The sequence below is a fragment of the Pelophylax lessonae genome, assembly GCF_965119305.1.
Source record: "Pelophylax lessonae genome assembly, chromosome: 4".
In the NCBI taxonomy this organism is placed as follows: Eukaryota; Metazoa; Chordata; class Amphibia; order Anura; family Ranidae; genus Pelophylax; species Pelophylax lessonae.
The window spans coordinates 546,989,153-547,011,264 of NC_138771.1; the positions used below are offsets into that span (position 1 = coordinate 546,989,153).

General features: G+C 40.9%; 1 protein-coding gene across 1 annotated transcript in view; it reads right to left on the reverse strand.

Moving 5' to 3' along the window:
• Positions 1-5,379: 5,379 nt before the first annotated feature.
• TMEM127 (transmembrane protein 127) overlaps positions 5,380-22,112 on the reverse strand; it is a 29,983-nt gene continuing 13,250 nt past the window's right edge. The window contains exons 2-5 of the mRNA XM_082255374.1: positions 14,017-14,286; positions 11,512-11,676; positions 5,585-7,659; positions 5,380-5,514 (exon numbers count right to left, since the gene is read on the reverse strand). Coding sequence (XP_082111500.1) covers positions 7,355-7,659; positions 11,512-11,676; positions 14,017-14,260 — 714 coding nt within the window. The 5' untranslated portion in view covers positions 14,261-14,286 and the 3' untranslated portion in view covers positions 5,380-5,514; positions 5,585-7,354. The remainder of the gene's footprint in view (positions 5,515-5,584; positions 7,660-11,511; positions 11,677-14,016; positions 14,287-22,112) is intronic.

Consider the following 22,112-nt stretch of genomic DNA (forward strand, 5'->3'; position numbering starts at 1 on the left):
CAATTGCACACTTAAATTATGTGAGTTAAAATAAATAAATACCAATAATGGGGACAGCAATTCCAAAAAAAAAAAAAATATATATATATATATATATATATATAGTGCTCTAGTGCTACATCAACAATAAGCTATACCTAAAAAAATATATTAACAGTGAATAAAGTGACAAGTGCTCATTCAATGCAAATAAATACAAGCAGGTACATATAAAGTGCTTATAAGTGAGGGATTGTGCTTATAGTGTCCCAGTAATGTCCAAATCATGTGACCCGCACAAGCGGTATTTCTTCTTATTTTCTTCGTTGTTACACCTCCACCTTACACCAAATATTAATGGGGGTGCTTCTTACTCCTTAAGCCCCTAGGGGTGTACTAGCCTCTCACCTCAAACTGTACAGGGATGCGCCTTATAATTATATGGCTCTCCTTTTCCAATCCTTCTTCTAACCCACTTCACAGATGGGGGATGGTGATAGCCTGTTCTCTGGATCGGGGCAAATATTCTCTGGATGTACCACGAATCTCAAAGAAAAGTGCTTATATAGTGCAGGGGATCCCCTGAAGAAGCCACGTGACCGGAAGTGGCGTAACGCGTAGGGCGGTATGCCGGAAGTGACGTTGGAAGCGGAGAGACAGTCCGCAGTATAGCTGTACTCGTGTATATGCTTTTAAACCTTCGTTTTATGTGAGTGCAATATATATATTTTCTTTCAATAAATGTTATTATGGGAAATAGTGCAAGAAGGATTGGAAAAGGAGAGCCATATAATTATAAGGCGAATCCCTGTACAGTTTGAGATTCGTGGTACATCCAGAGAATATTTGCCCCGATCCAGAGAACAGGCTATCACCATCCCCCATCTGTAAAGTGGGTTAGAAGAAGGATTGGAAAAGGAGAGCCATATAATTATAAGGCACATCCCTGTACAGTTTGAGGTGAGAGGCTAGTACACCCCTAGGGTCTTAAGGAGTAAGAAGCACCCCCATTAATATTTGGTGTAAGGTGGAGGTGTAACAATGAAGAAAATAAGAAGAAATACCGCTTGTGCGGGTCACATGATTTGGACATTACTGGGACACTATAAGCACAATCCCTCACTTATAAGCACTTTATATGTACCTGCTTGTATTTATTTGCATTGAATGAGCACTTGTCACTTTATTCACTGCTAATATATTTTTTTAGGTATAGCTTATTGTTGATGTAGCACTAGGAGCACTTTATATATATATATATATATATATATATATATTTATTTTTGGAATTGCTGTCACCATTATTGGTATTTATTTATTTTAACTCACATAATTAAGTGCCGGTTCACACTAGGGCGACCTGTGAGGCGACCTGGTCGCCTCACAGCTCGCCTCCCATAGGGAAGCTGCGGACCCGTTCTAATAGGAGCGACACAAGTCGAAAAAGGGTCCGGAGCTTCTTTGGGGCGACCCAGAGGCGACCGCCATAGACTTCAATGTTATGAAGTCCGTGGCAGCCGCTCCGAGGTCGCGGCGCGCTGCTCGCACCGAGACCTCGGAGGTCGCGATGCGAAGTAGCGTCGCTGCAGTGTGAACCGGCGCTAAGTGTGCAATTGGTAATTATGGATTGATTTTGGATATTATCACAGAAGATATTTTATATCTATATTGATTTTGATTTTTAATACCACTATCACTATTGAGTGAACACCATTTTAGTTTTCCCTGAAGCGCGATACCTCCCCCAACTAACTTGTTTATACACTGTCTGGTTCACAGAACGGGTATACGCAGCTTTAAGGGGTATAAGGAATCCTCGAGATAGCACGAGACTCATACTATTACCAATATATTATATATATTCTGTTTTTATTAAGATAAATTTACCTTGAGCATGCAGGTGCTCTGTAGGATTCAACAATTTTCCATTGCATTTCCAAAATTAAAACTTGCTCCCGACCACTTCTTAGGCCTTTTAAACATGGGCATTAAAAGGGAACATTTAGCATGTTTTCCCAATACCCACCAAACAAATAACTCTACACAAATGCTTCTTGGCTGGCCCTGGGGCCCTGTATTACTTGTGCCATTTGTAAGAGGACATTTAGGCCTCTTCCACATGAGCAGAGTCTACTCTGATGAGCAGGGGGATCTGTGAGCAGATCCCCCGCTCATCATAGCGGAGTGGGATGATATCACATCCGTGCCTTCCAAGTTTACGTAGAGGACAGACCCCCACTGAGCACTAATAATGACGGCCAGGTGTAAATGGACTCCACTGTCCGTTTACATCAGGCTACCTCAAATTCGGTCAGCCAAAATGGAAAAAAGGACACGGTTCTTGCCCAGTTTTTTTTTTTTTAACCGGACCTAGTCAGACCCAGAGGTAGACAGGTGTAAAAGGAGACAAGTCCCTTTAAATCTGTCTGTCCTTAGGGCTCCATGAACCTTCTGTGTTCCACTTAAAAAACTGACAGGCGGATCTAATTAGAATAACGTGTGAAAGGGGCCTTACTTGTTTGTTTTAAAATAGAGAAATAAATAAACTGCGCTAAGTGCCGGGTCACACTTGTGCGATGCGGGAAGGCTGCAAATTCGCAGCCTGTTCCCACATCGCTAACGCACATCTGGCAGTTCACACTGCTATATGCGATACGCAGGGGGTGTCAATGAAATGTTAACGACACCCCCAGTTTGATCGCATATCGCAGTGCGATCTGACAGTTCGCACAGGATCGGATCGCACAAGTATGAACCACTGTGCAATCTGATCCTGATGCGGCTGGAAAAAAGGGTCATGTGCGTGTTTGGTGCGGATACAGTGCGAATTCAGCCAAAGTGTATGGCTGAATTCCCATCCGCACCTCCGATCGCATGTAATGAAGGAGCAGTGCGCTCCCAATTACATGCGATCGGCGCACTCGCTATAGTGTGAACCGGCACTAACTCAAAAATGTGAAGCAGCTAACACACTCAACTGACATGTGTTGAAAAATAAAATATATAGAATAACTTGCAGCGCTAAAAAAATACTCAATAAAGAAGCACAATGACTAAAGTGAACAATGTGACTAAAATATCATAAAAGTCTCAAGTGCAAAAACGTATAAATCAATTCCAGGGTGATGTGCATGATCCACGTAGGACAACAGATCCCAACACCAAGAGGAAAGACATATAATTACGCTCACCGGAACAAATGGAACAGATGTAGTAAATCTCCTCTCTCCCCAGATTACATGGAAAGGATAATCCCAGACAAAGCAAACATAGTGTAATTCATCAAAAATGATTTTATCAAAGGTAAATGTACCTTTACCTGTAAAGGTACCTTTGATAAAATAATTTTTGATGAAACGCGTCAGTACTTTGCCTCATGCAGCCAGGGCTATGCCAAAGACTGCTGGATTCATGTCTCTGTCATTCACTGCCTAATATTTCTGGATGTTTGCAAGTGTATTTTTTACTTTTAATAAATTTATTTTAGGGGAATTACACTATGTTTGCTTTGTCTGGGATTATCATTTCCATGTAATCTGGGGAGAGGGGAGATTTACTAAATCTGGCCCTTTGACTGCAAACATGAACATCCTCTACTGCAGTTTGAAGACCCTCAGGATATCTTATGAGCCTATCTGACCCTTTTGTCATATGACAAGTTGGGTCCATTTGTTCCGGTGAGCGTAATTATATGTCTTTCCTCTTGGTGTTGGGATCTGTTGTCCTACGTGGATCATGCACATCACACTGGAATTGATTTTTACGTTTTGCACTTGGGACTTTTATGATATTTTAGTCACATTGTTCACTTTAATCATTGTACTTCTTTATTGAGTATTTTTTTTAGCGCTGCCCGTTATTCTATATATTGTTTTAAAATAGTGTGGTGCTGATCGCTCTAAAATATGCTAGTCTACTTCCAAGTATCTCCATGTAAGGGTCACAAATATTGCAAAACAACCACATAGTAATATCCAATGAATAACTGGAGAAAACAGACAACAGGTACATTTATGTGAATGCTTTTATGATTTATAAAAACTTGAACAGTCAGGAAAGATTATTGATATTGTTCAATTGAATAAGAAAACGGAGTATTCCTTTTAGTTGTATTTATCAGGAAGCATATAGTTGCTGTAAGAAGAATAAGAGTAAAGAATAAATTTGTATGAATTCCAGATATTGATCTTCCAGGTCTCCCATACCCTGCTTGTAAAGTATAGTGAACACAGGGGGTCATTTGCTCAGAAAGGACACCATTCACCGAAAGCCCTGCATATTTTCTCAATGAATGAAAACCATTCTCTGATTGGTGGAGATTATGATGTCACTGCCCTTCATCTCCACCTTGTCCAATCAGAGAACGCCTTGCATTAATTGAGAAAAATGTGAACGGCACCAGGGATGAGTGACCCCATTTTAACTATGCTGCAAGGCAGCTACTTGGCACATGACCTGGAAGAGCTCAGTGGTCACTGTAGTAGCGGTGACTAAAGTAATTCTCCACCTCCACATCAATCCCACAGGTATGGCATATGCATACTTACATTGGTCCAAGCCCGACCTGGAATTCGGCTATAAAATTTGCCAGCTGATACTGAAATTAATTTGTTTTAGTTTCTGTGAGGATTAACTTTACAAGAATCTGATTGCAGAAACTTTCAAAAACACGTCATCTATAAACACTTTTTTTTTAAATATCTTAAGATGCAAGTCATATTCTTAGATAGACAAGCCAATGTATCCATAGTCACATTATGATAAAAGGTTCCAGTGTGATTTAGAGGCTAAATCTTTCACATGTCAATTTTAATGTGCAGGCAAGGGATATATTTGTAACATATTTTTCACAATGTGGAGAGGGGACCACAATAAAATCAACGTGATTTAACATGACCTCAGCATTCCCTGTATTGTTTTTTATGGAGCTCATAGATAATATATGGCAGTCTCCCAATACCAATGTTTTTGGCTAGACTGGGTAATGATGAACGTCTATATGACATATTCCCGTAATTCTATTATTTGCGAAAAAAATCAGCCAGGCTGTACAACCTTGAACAATCACTATTGTTACCCCCAAGATAAGCTGACAATGAGACCATCTGGGTGACTTTAGCCTCATCCCCCTTCACAACCTAGAGAAGAAGAGTAGTGCAACCAGGAGGTCTCTGCTTAGCTTAGAGGCTAGCCTAGACACTGATAATAAGAGCATACATCCATGTTCAAACGCTCAATAATGTCAATACCCAGCCTAATCTTTTTGTCTTCAATGAAATGATTAACAACTCCCCTACCACTCCAATAAAAACCTTAACAAAAACTTAAAGAAAATGCACGTTATTTTACTCAATCCCATGGTGACTGGTTCTGAATCACTTTTTAAATGAAGCTTCAACGTTCATTCCATTCAATTTTATTGTAATTTTTTTCGGATGATTTCCACTTGTTATTACAAAAACCTATCTAAAAACGGACTGAAAAACAGATTATAAAATGTAATGAAAATGGAATAAAATGGGGTGAAAAAATGGACTCTACTTTCTAAAGACTACAATGCATAAAATGTAATGAAAATGGAATAAAATGGGGTGAAAAAATGGACTCTACTTGCTAAAGACTACAATGCAGAGAAAATAAATCGGACACATCAAAAGTGCATTATGCTACAGTTTTAAAACAGAAGTGGAAAGGAATGAAACATTGTTTATAACTGTGTGCATTAGCACTTATTTTCTTAGTTCACCATTAGTTGCTGTCAATAACCCACAGCAAGGAAACCCTCTTTTTGAACTTTTTATTCTACCTGCATAAGTCATTGACAGCCCAGTCAGGGTAATAAGCACACGTGTGCTTGTGAGTGAACTTTTATTCACAAATTCAGGGTTGCCAACCATCAGTAAATTCAAGGACAAGTTGTAACATCCATGATTTCTGTCCTTGAATTTACTGATGGTTGGCAACCCTGTAACGGATGCAGGCATCTGAATAATCCAATCCAACAGGATTGCCACTGTTCCGTCAAAGAACAACTACATCAGTATGCGCTATCGAGGTGAACGGAAGCAATTATTTGCGTCTTCCTTTCTCCCCGTCGTAACGTTTTCGATAATACCTCCGGATGGGATCCAAAAGCTGTAAACTCTCCTAAAGCCTTGAACAGCTGCATATTGCTGTTTTGCAAGTGATAAAATGTCTCTGTGTAAATAATAAAATGTTACAGGGAAGCAATGGACAATCCTCTCCATTTTGTACTTTATAAATATGTAAATAATTGGTATCTGGGGCTGGGATGCAGGATGGTTAAATAATGCTTTGATAATTCTTTCCAAGAGCCTGCCTGGTAAGTAACCACTTACAGTCTATCTACTGTGCCTTGTAAAACCACAAGAAAATATACATTTTAGAAGCGGTTCAAAAAAATAAAAATAAAAAAAATAAAAAATGAATATATACACCACAGGTATATAAATATCACCCATATATTAAGTGAGGGTGTAAAACAAAACAAAGCACACACAATTTTCCCAATCACACCAACGTACTGCAACCCAAACGTTAGACAAACCTACTTTTCTCAGGCTAAATACATTCTCCCTTTTCAACAGCATGCCAGTCAGCCATACCCTGTGGAGGCAGCCATGTTACGGGCTGGACTGATATTTCAGTAAATGCAGCATATTAAATTGCAAGAAACTTCATTGAGTTACAAGGTAGAGAGTGCCTCACTACGAAAAGATGACATAGGTTCATTGAGAACTGATGATATTTTGATTCAGAAAAAAATGGCTGCCAGCAATCTGTATGGATGATAGATCCACTTTAAGATCCCTGACCTGTCAACAGCAGAGCAAAACGGCTTACTTCTTTTCTCATAGCCCTTGTCCTACCTGGCTTAAATGCCTAGTCTCTCTTTTCCCTAAGCATCCATTAGGAAAACATTTATTTATTGTGTCTTGGGATTTGATTGGAAATAAAAAGCTTACAATTGTAAGCAACCACAGAATGACCTTCTGCCTTTCAGGAACAGAAACTGCTTTTCTGAAGAAGGCCCACCAATGAGAGTTTCCTTTTTAGACTAAAGGGTGTATCTGGACAAGCACAAGGGAGAAAGCGATACTAAATGAGGAAAGCATTATGGGAATTGTGAACGATTCCAAAAAACGAACATTATATAACAAAGGGCAAGGGAAGCAAAATGTGAAATCAGCATTGATGACCTGTCTGCAAGGAAAGATGAACAAACTGCCTGTTTGCATATTTACAGCAATTCGGCTGAAATGTCCTCTTCTTGATTCAGGCAGCCAGGTGCTCTCTCCCATTACATGGAGACAGACTAATGGATAATATCCCAGATCTCTTCCTTGGAGCCTCATTAGGGAGTGTAGGCTGGTGGAGGCTGGAAAGGATTCATGACATCATACTCTGCAGGGTAAGAGTCAGCTTCCATCTCTGACAGCAGCTCCAGAGCCTGCTCTTCCTCTTCTGTAGGGTAGTGGCGCAGGAGATTTGCTGCAGTAGCCAAGATGGATGCTCCACCAGCACCAGCCACCAGGTAGAAACTGACAGCAAAGGTGACGTAGACTTGGGAACCATGGTACTGCTTGTGCTGCTGCTGAAGGGCAAGTATAAGTTCTGAGGCCCAGTAGCAGAAGCCAATCACTGTAGCACATTGTAAAACTGTGAAAGTAAGAAACAGAGGAACATCATTTCTGCAGTTTTTACATAACATTTCTGGGGCTGGACAATTCACAAGCTGGCAAAAGGTGGCAACTAGCTTTTTATTGAATTACTACTCAAAATAACATTTAAAAAATTTCCCTGAGGGCACCATCCCTATACAAATGCAATCTGATCAACTATATATCTACGGTCAACCTAAATACCAGGGGAAATGAGAGACGTAAATAATTTCCTGAGCATTGCATAGTCACATCTAAGGGCAATGGATCCTGATGAAGCTAACCTTTTGTCAAAATGCGTAGATCCATGACGCCTACAGTGAGGGAAAAAAGTATACGACTCCCTGATGATTTTGTACCTTTGCCCACTGACAAAGAAATGATCATTCTATCATTTTAATGGTAGGTTTATTTAAACTGCGAGAAACAAAATATCCAGAAAAACGTATTTCAAAAAAAGTTATAAATTGATTTGCATTTTAGGAAGTGAAATAAGTATTGGATCCCTTATCAATCAGCAAGATTTCTGGCTCCCAGGTGTCTTCTTTACAGGTAATGAGCTGAGATTAGGAGCACTCTCTTAAAGGGAGTGCGCCTAAACTCAGATTGTTACCTGTATAAAAGACACCTGTCCACAGAAGCGCAAATCAATGAATCAGATTCCAATCTCTCCACCATGGCCAAGACCAAAGAGCTGTCCAAGGATTTCAGGGATAAGATTGTAAACCTAAACATAGCTGAAATGGGCTACAAGGCCATCGCCAAACAGCTTGGTGAGAGGGTGACAACAGTTGGTGCGATTATTTGCAAATTAAAGAAACACGAAAAAAACTGTCAATCTCTCTCAGTCTGGGGCTCCATGCAAGATCTCACCTCATGGAGTTATATTGATCATGAGAACAGTGAGGAATCAGCCCAGAACTACACGGGAAAATCTTGTCAATGATCTCAAGGCAGCTGGGACCATATTTACCAAGGAAACAATTGGTAACACACTACGCCATGAAGGACTGAAATCCTGCATCGCCCGCAAGGTCCCCCTGCTCAAGAAATCACATGTAAAGGCCGTCTGAAGTTTTCTAATAAACATCTGAATGATTCAGAGGAGAACTGGGTGAAAGTGTTGTGGTCAGATGAGACCCAAATCTAGCTCTTTGGCATTTTACTCAACTCACCATGTTTGGAGGAGGAATGCTGCCTACGACCCCAAGAACACCATCCCAACGGCCAAACGTGGAAGTGGAAACATAATACTTTGGGGTGTTTTTCTGCTAAGAGAACAGGACAACTTAACCTCCCTCCCTCAGCCAGGGCATTGAAAATGGGTCGTAGATAGGTATTTCAGCATGACAATAACCCAAAACACAGGGAAACACACGGCCAAGGCAACAAAGGAGAGGCTCCAGAAGAAGAACATAAGGGTCCTGGAGTGCCCTAGCCAGTCTCCAGACCTTATTCCCATAGAAAATATGTGGAGGGAGCTGACGTTTCAAGCTACTAAAGGTCAGCCTCCAAACCGTAAGGACTTGGAGAGGACCTGCAAAAAGAAGTGAGACAAAATCCCTCTTGAGATGTGTGAAAACCTGGTGGCCAACTACAAGAAATGTCTGACCTCTGATTGCCAACAAGGGTTTTGCAACCAAGTACCAAGTCATGTTTTTCAAAGGGGTCAAATAATCTTTTCACTTATAATGAAAATCAATTTTTAACTTTTTTGAAATGGGTTTTTCTTTTTGTTGTTATTCTGTCTCTCACTGTTGAAATGAACCTACCATTAAAATTATTGACTGATCGTTTCTTTGTCAGTGGGCAAACATACAAAATCAGCAGGGGATCAAATACTCCCCCCCCCCCCCACTGTATTACCATAAGATGTGGAATTAGAATATCTTCAACTTTTAATGTGATATGTGTTTCCTGTTGGTGGAAAGATGGTTTTCATGTAATCCTTAAATGTTTTGCTGGTTTTTAGATTTGTACTAAAATTATGTTTTAAATTTAGTGTGTGGTATTCCCTGGAAGGCACATGTAAAGTCCTATTATTTACGTCTCTCTCTGCCCCTGGTCATAAAGAGGAGGTTTGGGACTTTAAATGAAAGACACGACCAGGCTTGAGGGAAAATCAAAACAACACATTTTGCCCCTGGTATTCAGGTTAACAATAGATAGACCGTTATCTAGCTTTTTATTGTTCATGAAGATGCATATAATTTGACTCCTTTACGCCTTCAGGTCAACAGTAGTAGATCTACAACTGTCATAGGTTTACATCAGGCTGTACATGTATTACATTAGTTACGACTTCTATTATACACACATACACAAGTATTACACTGTATACCTTCTGTGACTAGGATGTTACTAACAATCTTGCTTAAATTGAAAAGAGCTAAGAGCTACAAACATATCAACTTCAAGCTGGTGAGCACAATTTGTCAGTGGTCATTTAGTTAAAAGGTAAACTCAGCTTTTTGCGAAAAACAAAGAGATTGACTAACTCCAAATATCATAGCCACCCCTCTGGACCCCACTGCACATAGAGGCCTTAATGTCCCATATGCTGTAATACACAGCCCCCAGAGTGAGTATCAATCATAGTGCTCGAAATTTAAAGTGCTCATTGGTCAGCGCAGCCATGTGACCATGCTGACCAATGACAAACAAATCTAAGGTTTTTTTTTTTCCGGTAAGGTGTCCCAGAAGAAAAAAGCACTTCTCATTGGTTATTATGATGGATACTCGCTATGGGCCTGTGTATTGCAGTGAACATGGCTGCTATGCGCAGGGGGGCCTGCAGGGGTAGTCAGGATATTTGGAATTTGTTCACCTTTTTATTTTTTATTTACCCTTTCATGAGTTCCTAATCTCCCTTTTCTCCTAAAGAAACCAGGCAGGGCAAAGAGGGAGAACTTTAGTGGTGGCCCCCAAGCAAAATTGTCTTACTCTGTTTCCTACCTGACAAAGAGTCCTTTTATAGGTTCCAAGTCGAAACCAGGAGCTTACATAGAGCTGAGAAGCCACTCCCTACCCCCAAATGCTTGAGCAGCCAATAGAGCACAAGTCCACTCTATCACGGTTATATTTCTATTTTTCAAATTAAAATGCAAGTGAAAAAATGACCTGATCAGCTATCTGCAACACCAGATTTTCCCTGTGCTCCTGGCTTGAGGATACCTCTATCCATGCTTGTGTGGATGGGGGAATCTGTTCTGTTTTTTAGGATCGGCCCTCTGGATGATCAAAAGAAACGGATCCATCTATGGGCAGCTTTAGGTAAATTTTGTTCAGGACATTTTTAAGACTTTCTGTGGAAACCTTTATTAAATAACTACATAGAAAAATAAATAAATAAATGCAGCTTTGTAATTGGTACTATACATGAATACAACTTGCAAATGTACTACATATACACTATATTACCAAGAGTATTGGGACACCTGCTTTTACACACACATGAACTTTAATGGCATCCCAGTCTTAGTCCGTAGGGTTCAATATTGAGTTGGTACACCCTTTGCAGCTATAACAGCTTCAACTCTTCTGGGAAGTCTGTCCACGTGAATGTTTGCCCATTCTTCCAGAAGCATATTTGTGAGGTCAGGCACTGATGTTGGGCGAGATAATTTTTTTGATAATTTTTATTTCCATCAAACGATGTGGCATCCTTTCGTTCCTAACACATTACCCAGTCCATATTGGCATAGATATTCAGCATAATATTTTCACCAATGAGATCTGATGTGTTTTCAAATTGTTCCTTTAATTTTTTTTTTTTGAGCAGTGTATAATATATATATATATATATATCTTGTTATCGCAATAAAAAAATAAAAAAATAGAACAATCATACCTGTAAGAATGTGAGCAAAGGCGTAGCGACGTGTGATTTTCAGAGCTGGGTGTTTGGGCCCAAAAACATCAAGCAAGAAAGCAGTCATACTGCAGGCAATGCCCAGGAAGCAGAAGCCAGCAATGACACGGAGGAGAAGTATAGTCTGACGATTCATACAAAACTCTGCAAGTACATGAAATAAATATCTTCATTTACAAAATTTTTACCTATTTAAAGTACACTAAAACACTCTCATGTAGAACACCAGAAGGTTAAAATAAAAAACCTCCCCCATGCATGTGCTAGTATGCATTGACGTACTTTAAAACAAAGCCCCCCCAGCGGCGCGCTGTCACCGCTTACAGAGCTACCATCTTCATCTGTCCTTCCTTCCAGGTTAGCAGGCTGTGGACGTTTGAATGGCTGAGCCACGATGACGTCACTCGTGAGCACAGAAGTCATGATCGTGCCATAGCGCTCTGAATGGATGGCACACTCAGCATGCCCTCCATTCAGAGCGCAGTGTGCATGCTCTGGTGCCAACGCCAGCTGCAGAAATAGTGAATGTCTCCTAAACAAACAGTGCATGTTTAGGAGATATTTCTTGTACCTACAGTTTAGCTTTATTATACATGTTACCAAGCAGTGTTTACTACCACTTTAAAAGGGCACCCTGTAAAAGAAGACAGAATAAATTACCGGTTCTGGGTATATTGGATACTTGGTCCCCCGCTGGGTGCTGTGGTTCCCCTTGCCTGCTGATAGGCCTCTATGGGACACAGTAGAATCAAAGCAGCTGGCAGGAGGAACCACAAAGCATAGCGGAGGACAAGGTATCCAGCATACCTGGAAATGTTGATATCAGTGGTGTAGTTCTTTAAAGTGTTCTCTTTGTTTATGAGGTGTCTGGGAAGATGTGTTTTCCATAATTAACCCTGTCTGTACTATGCAGGTAGACATTCCTTCAATTATAACCTGATTTGAACACTTTCTGTACTGTCAAAGGGTTACAGGTGTAGTGGCTGGGCTTCTTGTATTTTTATGGTAAGGAGGACAGATCTAGGACAAACTCACTCTAACATTGTTGAAACAACTTTGCAGTCAGCCAGGACACCTCCCCTTGTGAAACATCTAAAAGATAACAAATATATATATATTTTTTTAATTTTAACCAATTCAATACATAGCACTTTTACCCCCTTCCTGTCCAGGCCAATTTTCAGCTTTCAGAAATAACAATTGCGCAGTCATGCAATGCTGTACCCAAACAAAATTTTTTATCATTTTTTTGAGACAGATCTTTCTGTTGGTGGTATTTAATTACCACTGGATTTGTTTTTTTTTTTTTTATTTTTTGCTAAACAAATGAAAAAAGTTTTTCTTAGTTTCTGTTATAAAATTTTGTAAATAAGTAATTTTTCTCCTTTACTGATGTGCGCTGATGAGGCTGCACTGATGAGGAGGTATTAATATGCAGCATTGATAGGCGGCACTGATGGGCATCACTGGTGGAGCTGCACTGATCATCAGTGCAGATGTCCCCCCACTGAGGAAAGTCGCTTATTGGTTCTCCTCGCGTAACACGCTGTTAGCCTGAGGAGAAGAATGCCGATAACTGACACTTTTAATTTACACTCTGATCAGCTGTGATTAGACACAGCTGGTCACATGGTAAAGTGCCTACGTGTCCCTTGGACACAGCGCACCACCGATCGCTGCACTGCACGCCCCTGGGGGGTGCGCATGAGCGGCTTGTTCTGAAGGACGTCATATGATGTCCAGTCAGAACAATGAAATCCCCGCCCAGCTGTCATTCTGGTATAGGCCGGACGGAAAATGGTTAAGCATGCTGTGTGAATAGGAACATTTAACATCGTGAGGTTTTCTCAAATTTGACTGCAAAAGTATTCTTAGAGTATCCAAAAATCAAAATGTAATCTATTGCAGCTTACCAGTCTTTAGGCATTCATTTTTTTCCCGTAGTAAACCTGTAACACACTTTCTGTCCCAGGGTGGCTACACTTACACTTACAGGGTGGCTCCACTGTTGCTATAGGGGAAGCCATGGTTGTCACCCAGGCTGGACTTCCTCTCTTCATCCTCATTATATGAGGGATGGGGAGAGGAGTACTTCATAGAAGATCGATAACATTGTTTATGCTTTCCATTTAGCTCACAAGAAGTGACAAGGGCACTGCAATTGTGGCAAGATCAACAGGTATTTTCTGTTCTTTCTAAAAATGTTCTTAGCTTGAAAAAAATAAATAAATAATGCAGCCACCGCATCGAAGGACTGGTAAGCTAAAACATATTAAATTTTTGTTATTGGGTTTGATTATCCTAGATGCCCATCTTTAGAATAGATAGAAAATGAAATAAATTATAGCAAGATGAAGTTGTCAAAAACGAGTCTTGTTTGTTAAAAAAAACAAAAAAAATACTACCTTTATTGACAGGTAAATATCCAAGTAAAACACCAATAAAAAGTCTTCATTATCCATTCAAAGAGATCTCACAACTTACTTGTCAGTAGTTCAGGATCTTCTGGTCCTAGCACATCGGCAACCCCCAACTCCTGACGTTTGCAGGACCCTCCATGGATATGTAGCCAGGCGGGTTCTGCCAGAGCAGTGCATAGGGCAGTAATAGACAAAGCACCGGGCAGAGCTGATGCCAGGCTTCTCTCTGGCTGCTTGGGAAGGGAATGGGTTCCATGGCCCCTTCTCCTGGGCATGGAAGAACCTCCGGACCCGCCGGGAGCAAACATCTCAAGTGCTGAGAAGAGCTTTTACTCTGCAAACAAGAAACACAAACATGAATTTCAGAATCTGGTCAATGATAAAACAGGCAAAGTGGCTAGTGGGTATAATAAAGGAAAAAAGCACTGACACAAAAGCGTGTAAATAAATAAAAATCAAATCAACTTTACAGCAAATTTTGCTGTAAAGCAAACACTACCCATTGACAGTAAAAACACAGTTTATTTAAATGATCTATATATTTGGTGGGATGCAATGTATTAAAGGACTATGAAGGTAACACATTCATTATTTTCCCAACATCAAACACAATTAATTCACCTGCTGTACACAACCATGTGAAATATTTTACGCTCTTTTTAGTGCCCATTCACACCAGGTGTGTAGGGACTGGAAACAGTGCAATGCACTAGAATTAGCACACCAGCATTGTTCCTTCCAACGCAATCAGTAGCCAGTCTATTAATACACATACACACACACACACACACACACACACACACACACACACACACACAGAATATTATATATATTTTATAATTTAGGTGGACGGCCATGTCTTAGTAGGTTTGCAGTTGTGCCACACTCTTTCCATTTTCAGATGATGGATTGAAAAGTGCTTCATGAGATGTTCAAAGCTTGGGATATTTTTTTTTTTTTTTATAACCTAACCCGGCTTTAAAATTCTCCACAACTTTATCCCTGACCTGTCTGGTTTGTTCCTTGACCTTCATGTTGATGTTTGTTCACTAAGGTTCTCTAACAAACCTCTGAGGGCTTCACAGACAGCTGTATTTATACTGAGATTAAATTACACACAGGTGGATTCGATTTACTAATTAGGTGAATTCTGAAGGCAATTGGTTCCACTGGATTTTAGTTAGGGGGATCAGAGTAAAGGGGGCTGAATACAAATGCATGTCACATTTTTCAGATATTTATTTGTAAAAAAAAATTTGAAAACCATTTATCATTTATAGCTGTGCACTTCCAGCTCCTCGTGCAACCTATTTGGAGATCGAGATGCCAGTGTGTAAATCTAGAAGGCAGAACCTCTCATTGGCAGTCAAAGACCCTCCGGGTATGAACTCTATAGCTGCCACCCTTAGGCTCCAAATTTTTTTGGCATGATGGATTTTGAAGTGGCGGGGAACACTATGTTCCTGGGAGCCCTTCTGTATGAACCGCCGATTCTCGCCAATGTGTTTTCGTAAGGTGTCCATCGTGCGTCTCACATACAGAAGGTTGCAAGGACATTGGAGTATCTAAATGACATACTCAGAAGAGCTGGTTATAAATTGTTTGATATCATAAGTGTTACCAGCTCTATCTGAGAATGAGGACTGACCATGCTGAATAAACTGGCAAGTCAAGCACCCTCTTTTCTGCATTGAAAAATGCCAATTATTTTATAAAAGTAGGAACGTATATCCATAGTTCTCTCAGCTCGAGAAATTTTTAATTTCCTGGGAGCAACAATGTTTTTGATAGTGCAGGTTCTTTTAAAGGTGACCTGGAGAACTGGAGGTAGAGTGGGCCCTAACTTTGGATCCATCTGCAAATTGTGCCAATGGTTTTTGACAATATTAGTGATGGATCTGTATTTGTTATTGAATTCTGTCACAAACATGGTAGTGTCGGTGTTGGGTCTTTTATCTTTTTTGGGAAGTGGTGGGCCTTCTAGAAATTTTTCATAGGCTATCTGAATTAGTTCCAGTGGGTACCCTTTTTGTAAAAATCTTTACAAAATCTTTGAAACTGTCCGCTCGGGATTTTCACCCAAGAAGGGTGATGGCAGCTCGTATAGAGCAAATACAAAATTGACACTAGTGGGCTTACAATAATTGTTTGTACAAATGGACCCATCCTCATGTTGTAACTCCAGATCTAAAAGAAAAAAAAAAAAAAACAGACTATGGGGATCTATCACGTGTGAACTGTGTTGTTGTTGCAATGGGACACAAAGGCCATACACACCTCTGGGTCACCACCCCAAATGACCAGGATGCCATTGATGTATCGCCCAAACAACACAATACAGTAGGTCTGGCAAAGGGGTTGTGGTCCCAAACAAATTGCTCCTCCCAATATCTCATGACAATGTTGGCAGGTGAGGGAGCGAAATTCGTACCCTTAGCTGTTCCGTGCGTCTGAAGATCGAATTTATCTTGGAACACAAAAAATAATTGTCTTCCAAGCAGAAGCTTGTAGCATCGATTAAAATTGGGCCTATCTGTAGTTCATATTAGGGTCTTGAAAAGCAAATGCTGAAGAGCCTCAAGGCCCACTGGATGTGGGATGGATGTGTAAAGAGAGCACACATCCAGTGAGGCCCACATGTTATCTGTCTCGCAACTGTAATTTTGAAGGATGTCAATAACATGACCTGAATCCTTAAAGTGATTGTAAAGTCTCGTTTTTTTTTTTCCTATAAAAACAACAAACCTGCTCTGTTGCAGTTGGTTTTGCACAGCGTGGCCCGGATCCTCCTCTTCTCGGGTCTCTTTTTTGTGATCCTGGCCCCTCCCTCCTGTTCAGTGCCCCCACAGCAAGCAGCTTGCTATGGGGGCACCCGAGCCGAGTCACAGCTCCCTGTGTCTATTCAGACACGAAGCCTCGACCCGGCCCTCCCGGTTGGCTAGCTGACTTGGACAGCAGCGGCAGCCAATGGTGCCGCTGCTGTGTCTCAGCCAATCAGAAGGGAGAATCTCGGATGCCTGAGACACTCGTGGACAGAGAGGGACCTCAGGTAAGTGTTAGGGGGGCAGCTGCACACAGAAGGTTTTTTTTATCTTAATGCATAGAATTCTTTAAGATAAAAAACCTTCTGAATTTACAACTCATTTAATGTAGGATGGTAGCATCGAAACTATAGGTTGTAAGAAAAAATATCACTATGATGGGATAGTCCAGCAGTGAAGTTATCCATACTGGCTACGATCGTTCTGCCAGGGGGACACACAGTGAATTTATGAATTTTCGGCAGATGATAAAAGTATGGATGGGGTGCTGCATACGGCGGGCAATAGGAATTGTCCTACAATTAATGACTCATTGTTCTTATAATTCATTTTAAATAAATGTATTCTTGTTTTTATCTTTTCACACCCCCAGAACTGCTTTCGGTGTTCATAGCGGTTAATCGCATTTTCCACTAGACATTCCATTTAGTGCTTTTTTTGGGGTTTGTTTTTGGTTTGTTTTACAGCACCGCTCCTGATGCAGAACTCACACACAGCCGCTTCATGGCTTCCAGCAAGATACTAGACACCACCATGGAGGGATTCCCTGTCCTGGTCCTTTAGCTCCAGACTTGTTGTGTTCATAGTATTTTTTCTTGAGCTTTTCTTGCGCTAAAGGTGCCGATAATGGACAACAATAAATTCATATTCATTTAAACTCCTGATATTAATTTAAAAGTCGAATATAATACAATTATTTATAAAAAATAATTATATATATATATACACACACACACATACATACATACATATATATATATATATATATATATATATATATATATATATATATATATATATATATATATATATATATATATATATAAAAAGGCCTAATGCATCCTGTATTTTCCGTTTCGGTATTAAACACATTACAGCAAAAAAGAAAAGCAGGAAACTTTGGGGGAAAAAAAAGGTGAAAAAAAAAACGCAGTAAAAACATACTGGTACACTCGAATAAAAAATGCGCATGCAGAAACACATCTGGAATGCATCCAGACATGATACATGAACATGCTAGTTGCCTGGCCATCATTTGATGACTCTCTTGCTCAGATGCTTTAAAGAGGTTGTAAACTTGTTTAAAAATTTTTTTTTTTTTTTAAAACCTGCAAGAGAAAGACATAATGAGCTAGTATGCATCGCATACTAGCTCATTATGAAATACTTACCTTAGAACGAGCCCCCGCCGTGCCGCTCTCTTACCTGTATGACGGGCGACATGACATGTCGCTCGTCTTCCGGGATCGCGGCATCCGGTCATCTGATTGGCCGGAGCCGCGGTGACGTCACTCCCGCGCACGCGCGCGGGAGCCGACGGTCACGGCACGGGGCTCTGAAGGAACGGCACGATCAGCCGTTCCTTCAGAGCGCATGCGCCAGTGACGTCACTGGCTGCATTAAAGGTAAATATCTCCTAAACGGTACATGTTTAGGAGATATTTACAGTACCTATAGGTAAGCCTTATCATAGGCTTACCTATAGGTACAACTTCCTGAGGAGGGTTTACTTCCTCTTTAAGTCTCTGACCAGAACAGGTATGCACATGAGGACTTCTAACTTTTCTCTTACTTCCCAGATCTGCTTACTTGCTCCAAATCAATGACTTGGCAAATATTACAGCCAGTGGGTCAGCGTAGCAACCAATTAGGCCCCTTTCACACTAGTGCGACTTGTCCCGCGATTTTGGACCGCAAAATCGCATGACAAGTCATTTTCCATAATTTTCAATGAGCCCCATTCATATAGTGTGTTTTGAAGTCGCACCGACTTCAAAGTAGTTCCTGCACTACTTTGCCACGATTTGATTGCATTTTGAGCCATAGCCATTGCTTTCAAAATCGCGGCAAAGTCGTGTCAAAATTGTGCCGCAAAATTGCGTCGCATAAGTGTGAAAGGGGCCTTAACTAGCATTTTTTAGAGCATGGCAGGCAATGGCAGCCCTTATCTTGCTCTTTTGACAAGTTTTCTTTGATAAGCAGTCCTAGACTTTCGGTCACATGTTTTTCTGAAGGTGAAGATTAGAGGACAGATAATCTGACTAGTAGCATTTTGTCCATGAAAAGTTTTATAGTAGTTCCTTCTGTTAAATCTTGCTGATCTGTCACACAAGACTGTTAGCATCATTTCTTTTCGATATAGATAGATATAAAACCTTGGATTGCGCGTAATTTGGTCTGCGAGTGTTTTACAGGATGAGTAAATTTTTTAAATAACTTTTAAACTTGATAAAAGGAGCAATATCTTGCAATGCGAGCAGCAACTGAGTAGAAGCCTGCGGTCACACCGGGTACGGTTTAAAGAAGTGCCATTTAAAACCCGACTTCAACCACTACTTTAGCCCTACTTTTGTGAGATTCTAACAATTTGATATGACTTCAGTGCTACTTCAGCGAGAGGGACTGTCCATGTCACAGGGAGGAACAGTGATGTTATGAACAAAAGTTTAACTAGCAAAGAGTTAATATTTAACCTCTTTCAGACTCAAGTAAGAGAAGCGACTCTAAGGCCTCTTTTACATTTTCCCTCCCTCCGTTGATCCCCACTGAGCAGGCGGATGACAGGTCTGTCTCTGCTCTGTGTGCAGAGACAGTCCCGCTTTCCTCTATGGGGAGATCGGATGAAAAGGGACAGCATGTCCGTTTATCTGATCCCATCCGAACCAACCCGCTGGAGGATGGCGACTATATCGCCATCCGTCTGTTTTCAGCGGATCTTGTCGGATCTGATGCCAGAAGGGTGCCGCTGACATCCATAGAGTAGAATGGGTGGCCCGTTCAGGTCCACCTGAAAAACAGACAGGCAGACCTTATCGGTCCAATCGTGTGAAAGGGGCCTAAGTGTAGCAATATGGTTACATAGAATGAAGGTACAACATTTAACAACTCACATGGTTGATGTATAAAACAGGAACATCTAAGTATGCAGGCATCCGGGGGAAAGCTGTCCACATAGACCGTCCTCCTCACTGCAGGCTCTCACTGCTGTCAGTCTGCAGTCATGATCAGAAAGACAACTTTGCAGTAGAGCGATCTGAAAGCGAGGCTTGAAGCGCTCGTGGAGCGCAGCGTGGAAGGGATGATGCCAGTGGCGGTGCGGAGGAAGGTCTATGGAGGACAACCTTGCCCTGGATGCCTGCATACTTAGGTGTACCTGTTTAAACCCCTTCACGCCAATGTAATGCAAATATGCATCCTTCGGCTTCAAGGGGTTGTTACAGGGTGATGCCTGCAGCTGCAAGTATCACCCGGTACCCCATTTTTTAGAGCAGATGGTCAACTTCCTTGTGATAACAACCGATGCGGCTAAGCAGCCACCTGGCCGGTATCACAAGCAGCGGGAGGGGATGTCCCCCACTGTCGCTCCACCCCGATCTCCCGTCTCACCAGGAGACCCGAGCCACCAGCCAGCACATCCGCTATTCCTTGTGACAGCAATAAAAGTGATAAAAAAAAAGAAAAAAAAAAGGTAAAAGTGCAAAAATTAGGAAAATACAATAAAATAAATAAGAAAAAAAAAAAGTAAAGCACCCCCATCCCTCCGTGCTCGTGCGCAGAAGCTAACCTATACATAAATTGTGCCCGTAAATGTAAAAAGTGTTCAAACCACACATGTGAGGTATCGTCAAGATCGTTAGAGCAAGAGCAATAGCACTAGACCTCCTTTGTAACTGTAAACGTGGGCTACCTTTACTGTTTTTTTTTTTTTTTAATTCACGAAAGTGTATTTTGTCCAAAGAAATTGCATTTGAAAGACCGCTGTGCAAATTTAGTGCGACATAAAATATTGCAATGATTGCCATTTTATTCTCTAGGGTCTCTGCTAATAAAATATATATAATATTTGGGGGTTTCTAAGTAATTTTCTAGCAAAAAATACTGATTTCATCTTGTAAGCAACAAGTGTCAGAAAAAGGCTTAGGCGTGAAGGGGTTAATCATCAACCATGCGAGTTGCTAAGGCAGGGTTCACACTAATCCGATGCGAGACATCACATGTAATTTGCACAGCAAATGGGGTACGATTTGAGCCATGGATTTGTATGGCTTAAATCACACTGCATTTGCGCCAAACTCATGCAGGACCCTTTTTTGTCCGCACCAGAATCAGATCACATACAATCCAATTCTGCAAATCGCACTGCAAACCAATTTTGGAGTGCTGTTAACATACACTCCGCAATCTGTTCGCATGTACGAGTTGCAATTTTTAAAGCAGGGCGTATTTGCAGCCAATTCGCACCGCATCTAGTGTGAACGGAGCCTTAACCACTTCAGTTCCGGAAGGTTTTACCCCTTTAATGACCAGGCCATCTTTTGCGATTCGGCACTGCGTCACTCTAACAATTGCAATCATGCAAAGCTGTACCCAAATACAATTGATGTCCTTTTTTCCCATAAATAGAGCTTTCTTTTGGTGGTACTTTATCACCTCTGCGGTTTTTAGATTTTGCGCTATGAACAAAAAAAGTGACAATTTTGAAAAAAAAAAAAAACACAATATTTTTTACTTTCTGCTATAAAACATTCCCAATAAAAATTTTTTAAAAATCAAATTTTTTTAGCAGTTTAGGTTAATTTGTATTCCGCTACATATTTTGGTAAAAAAAAATCCCAAAAAGCGTATATTAATTGGTTTGCGTAATTGTTATTGCGCTTACAAACTACAGGATAGATTTATGGACCTTTTATTTTATTTATTTTGTTTTTATTAGTAATGGCGGCGATTAGCGATTTTTAGCAGGATTGCGACATTGCGGCGGACAAATCTGACACTAAGTGACAGTTTTTGGGGACCAATGACACCAATACAATGATCAGTGCTAAATAATATGCACTGTTACTGTATAAATGACACTGCCAGGGAAGGGGTTAAATGTATGCCTAAAGTGCTTACTAACTGTAGGGGGGGCTCTGTCAAAGAGACACAGAGATCAGTGTTTCACGTGATCTCTCTGCATGTCTGACAGAAGAGCCGCCTGCTTTGTTTACATAGGCAGGCAGCTCTTCTGTCAGTTTCTGTGAAGATTGCGGGAGGCTGGCGGCGATCGTGCCCGCTCCTCCCGTGGTCTGGCTCCCGCTGTGTGTAATCACAATGGGAGCACGGCTCCGGCGCCGAG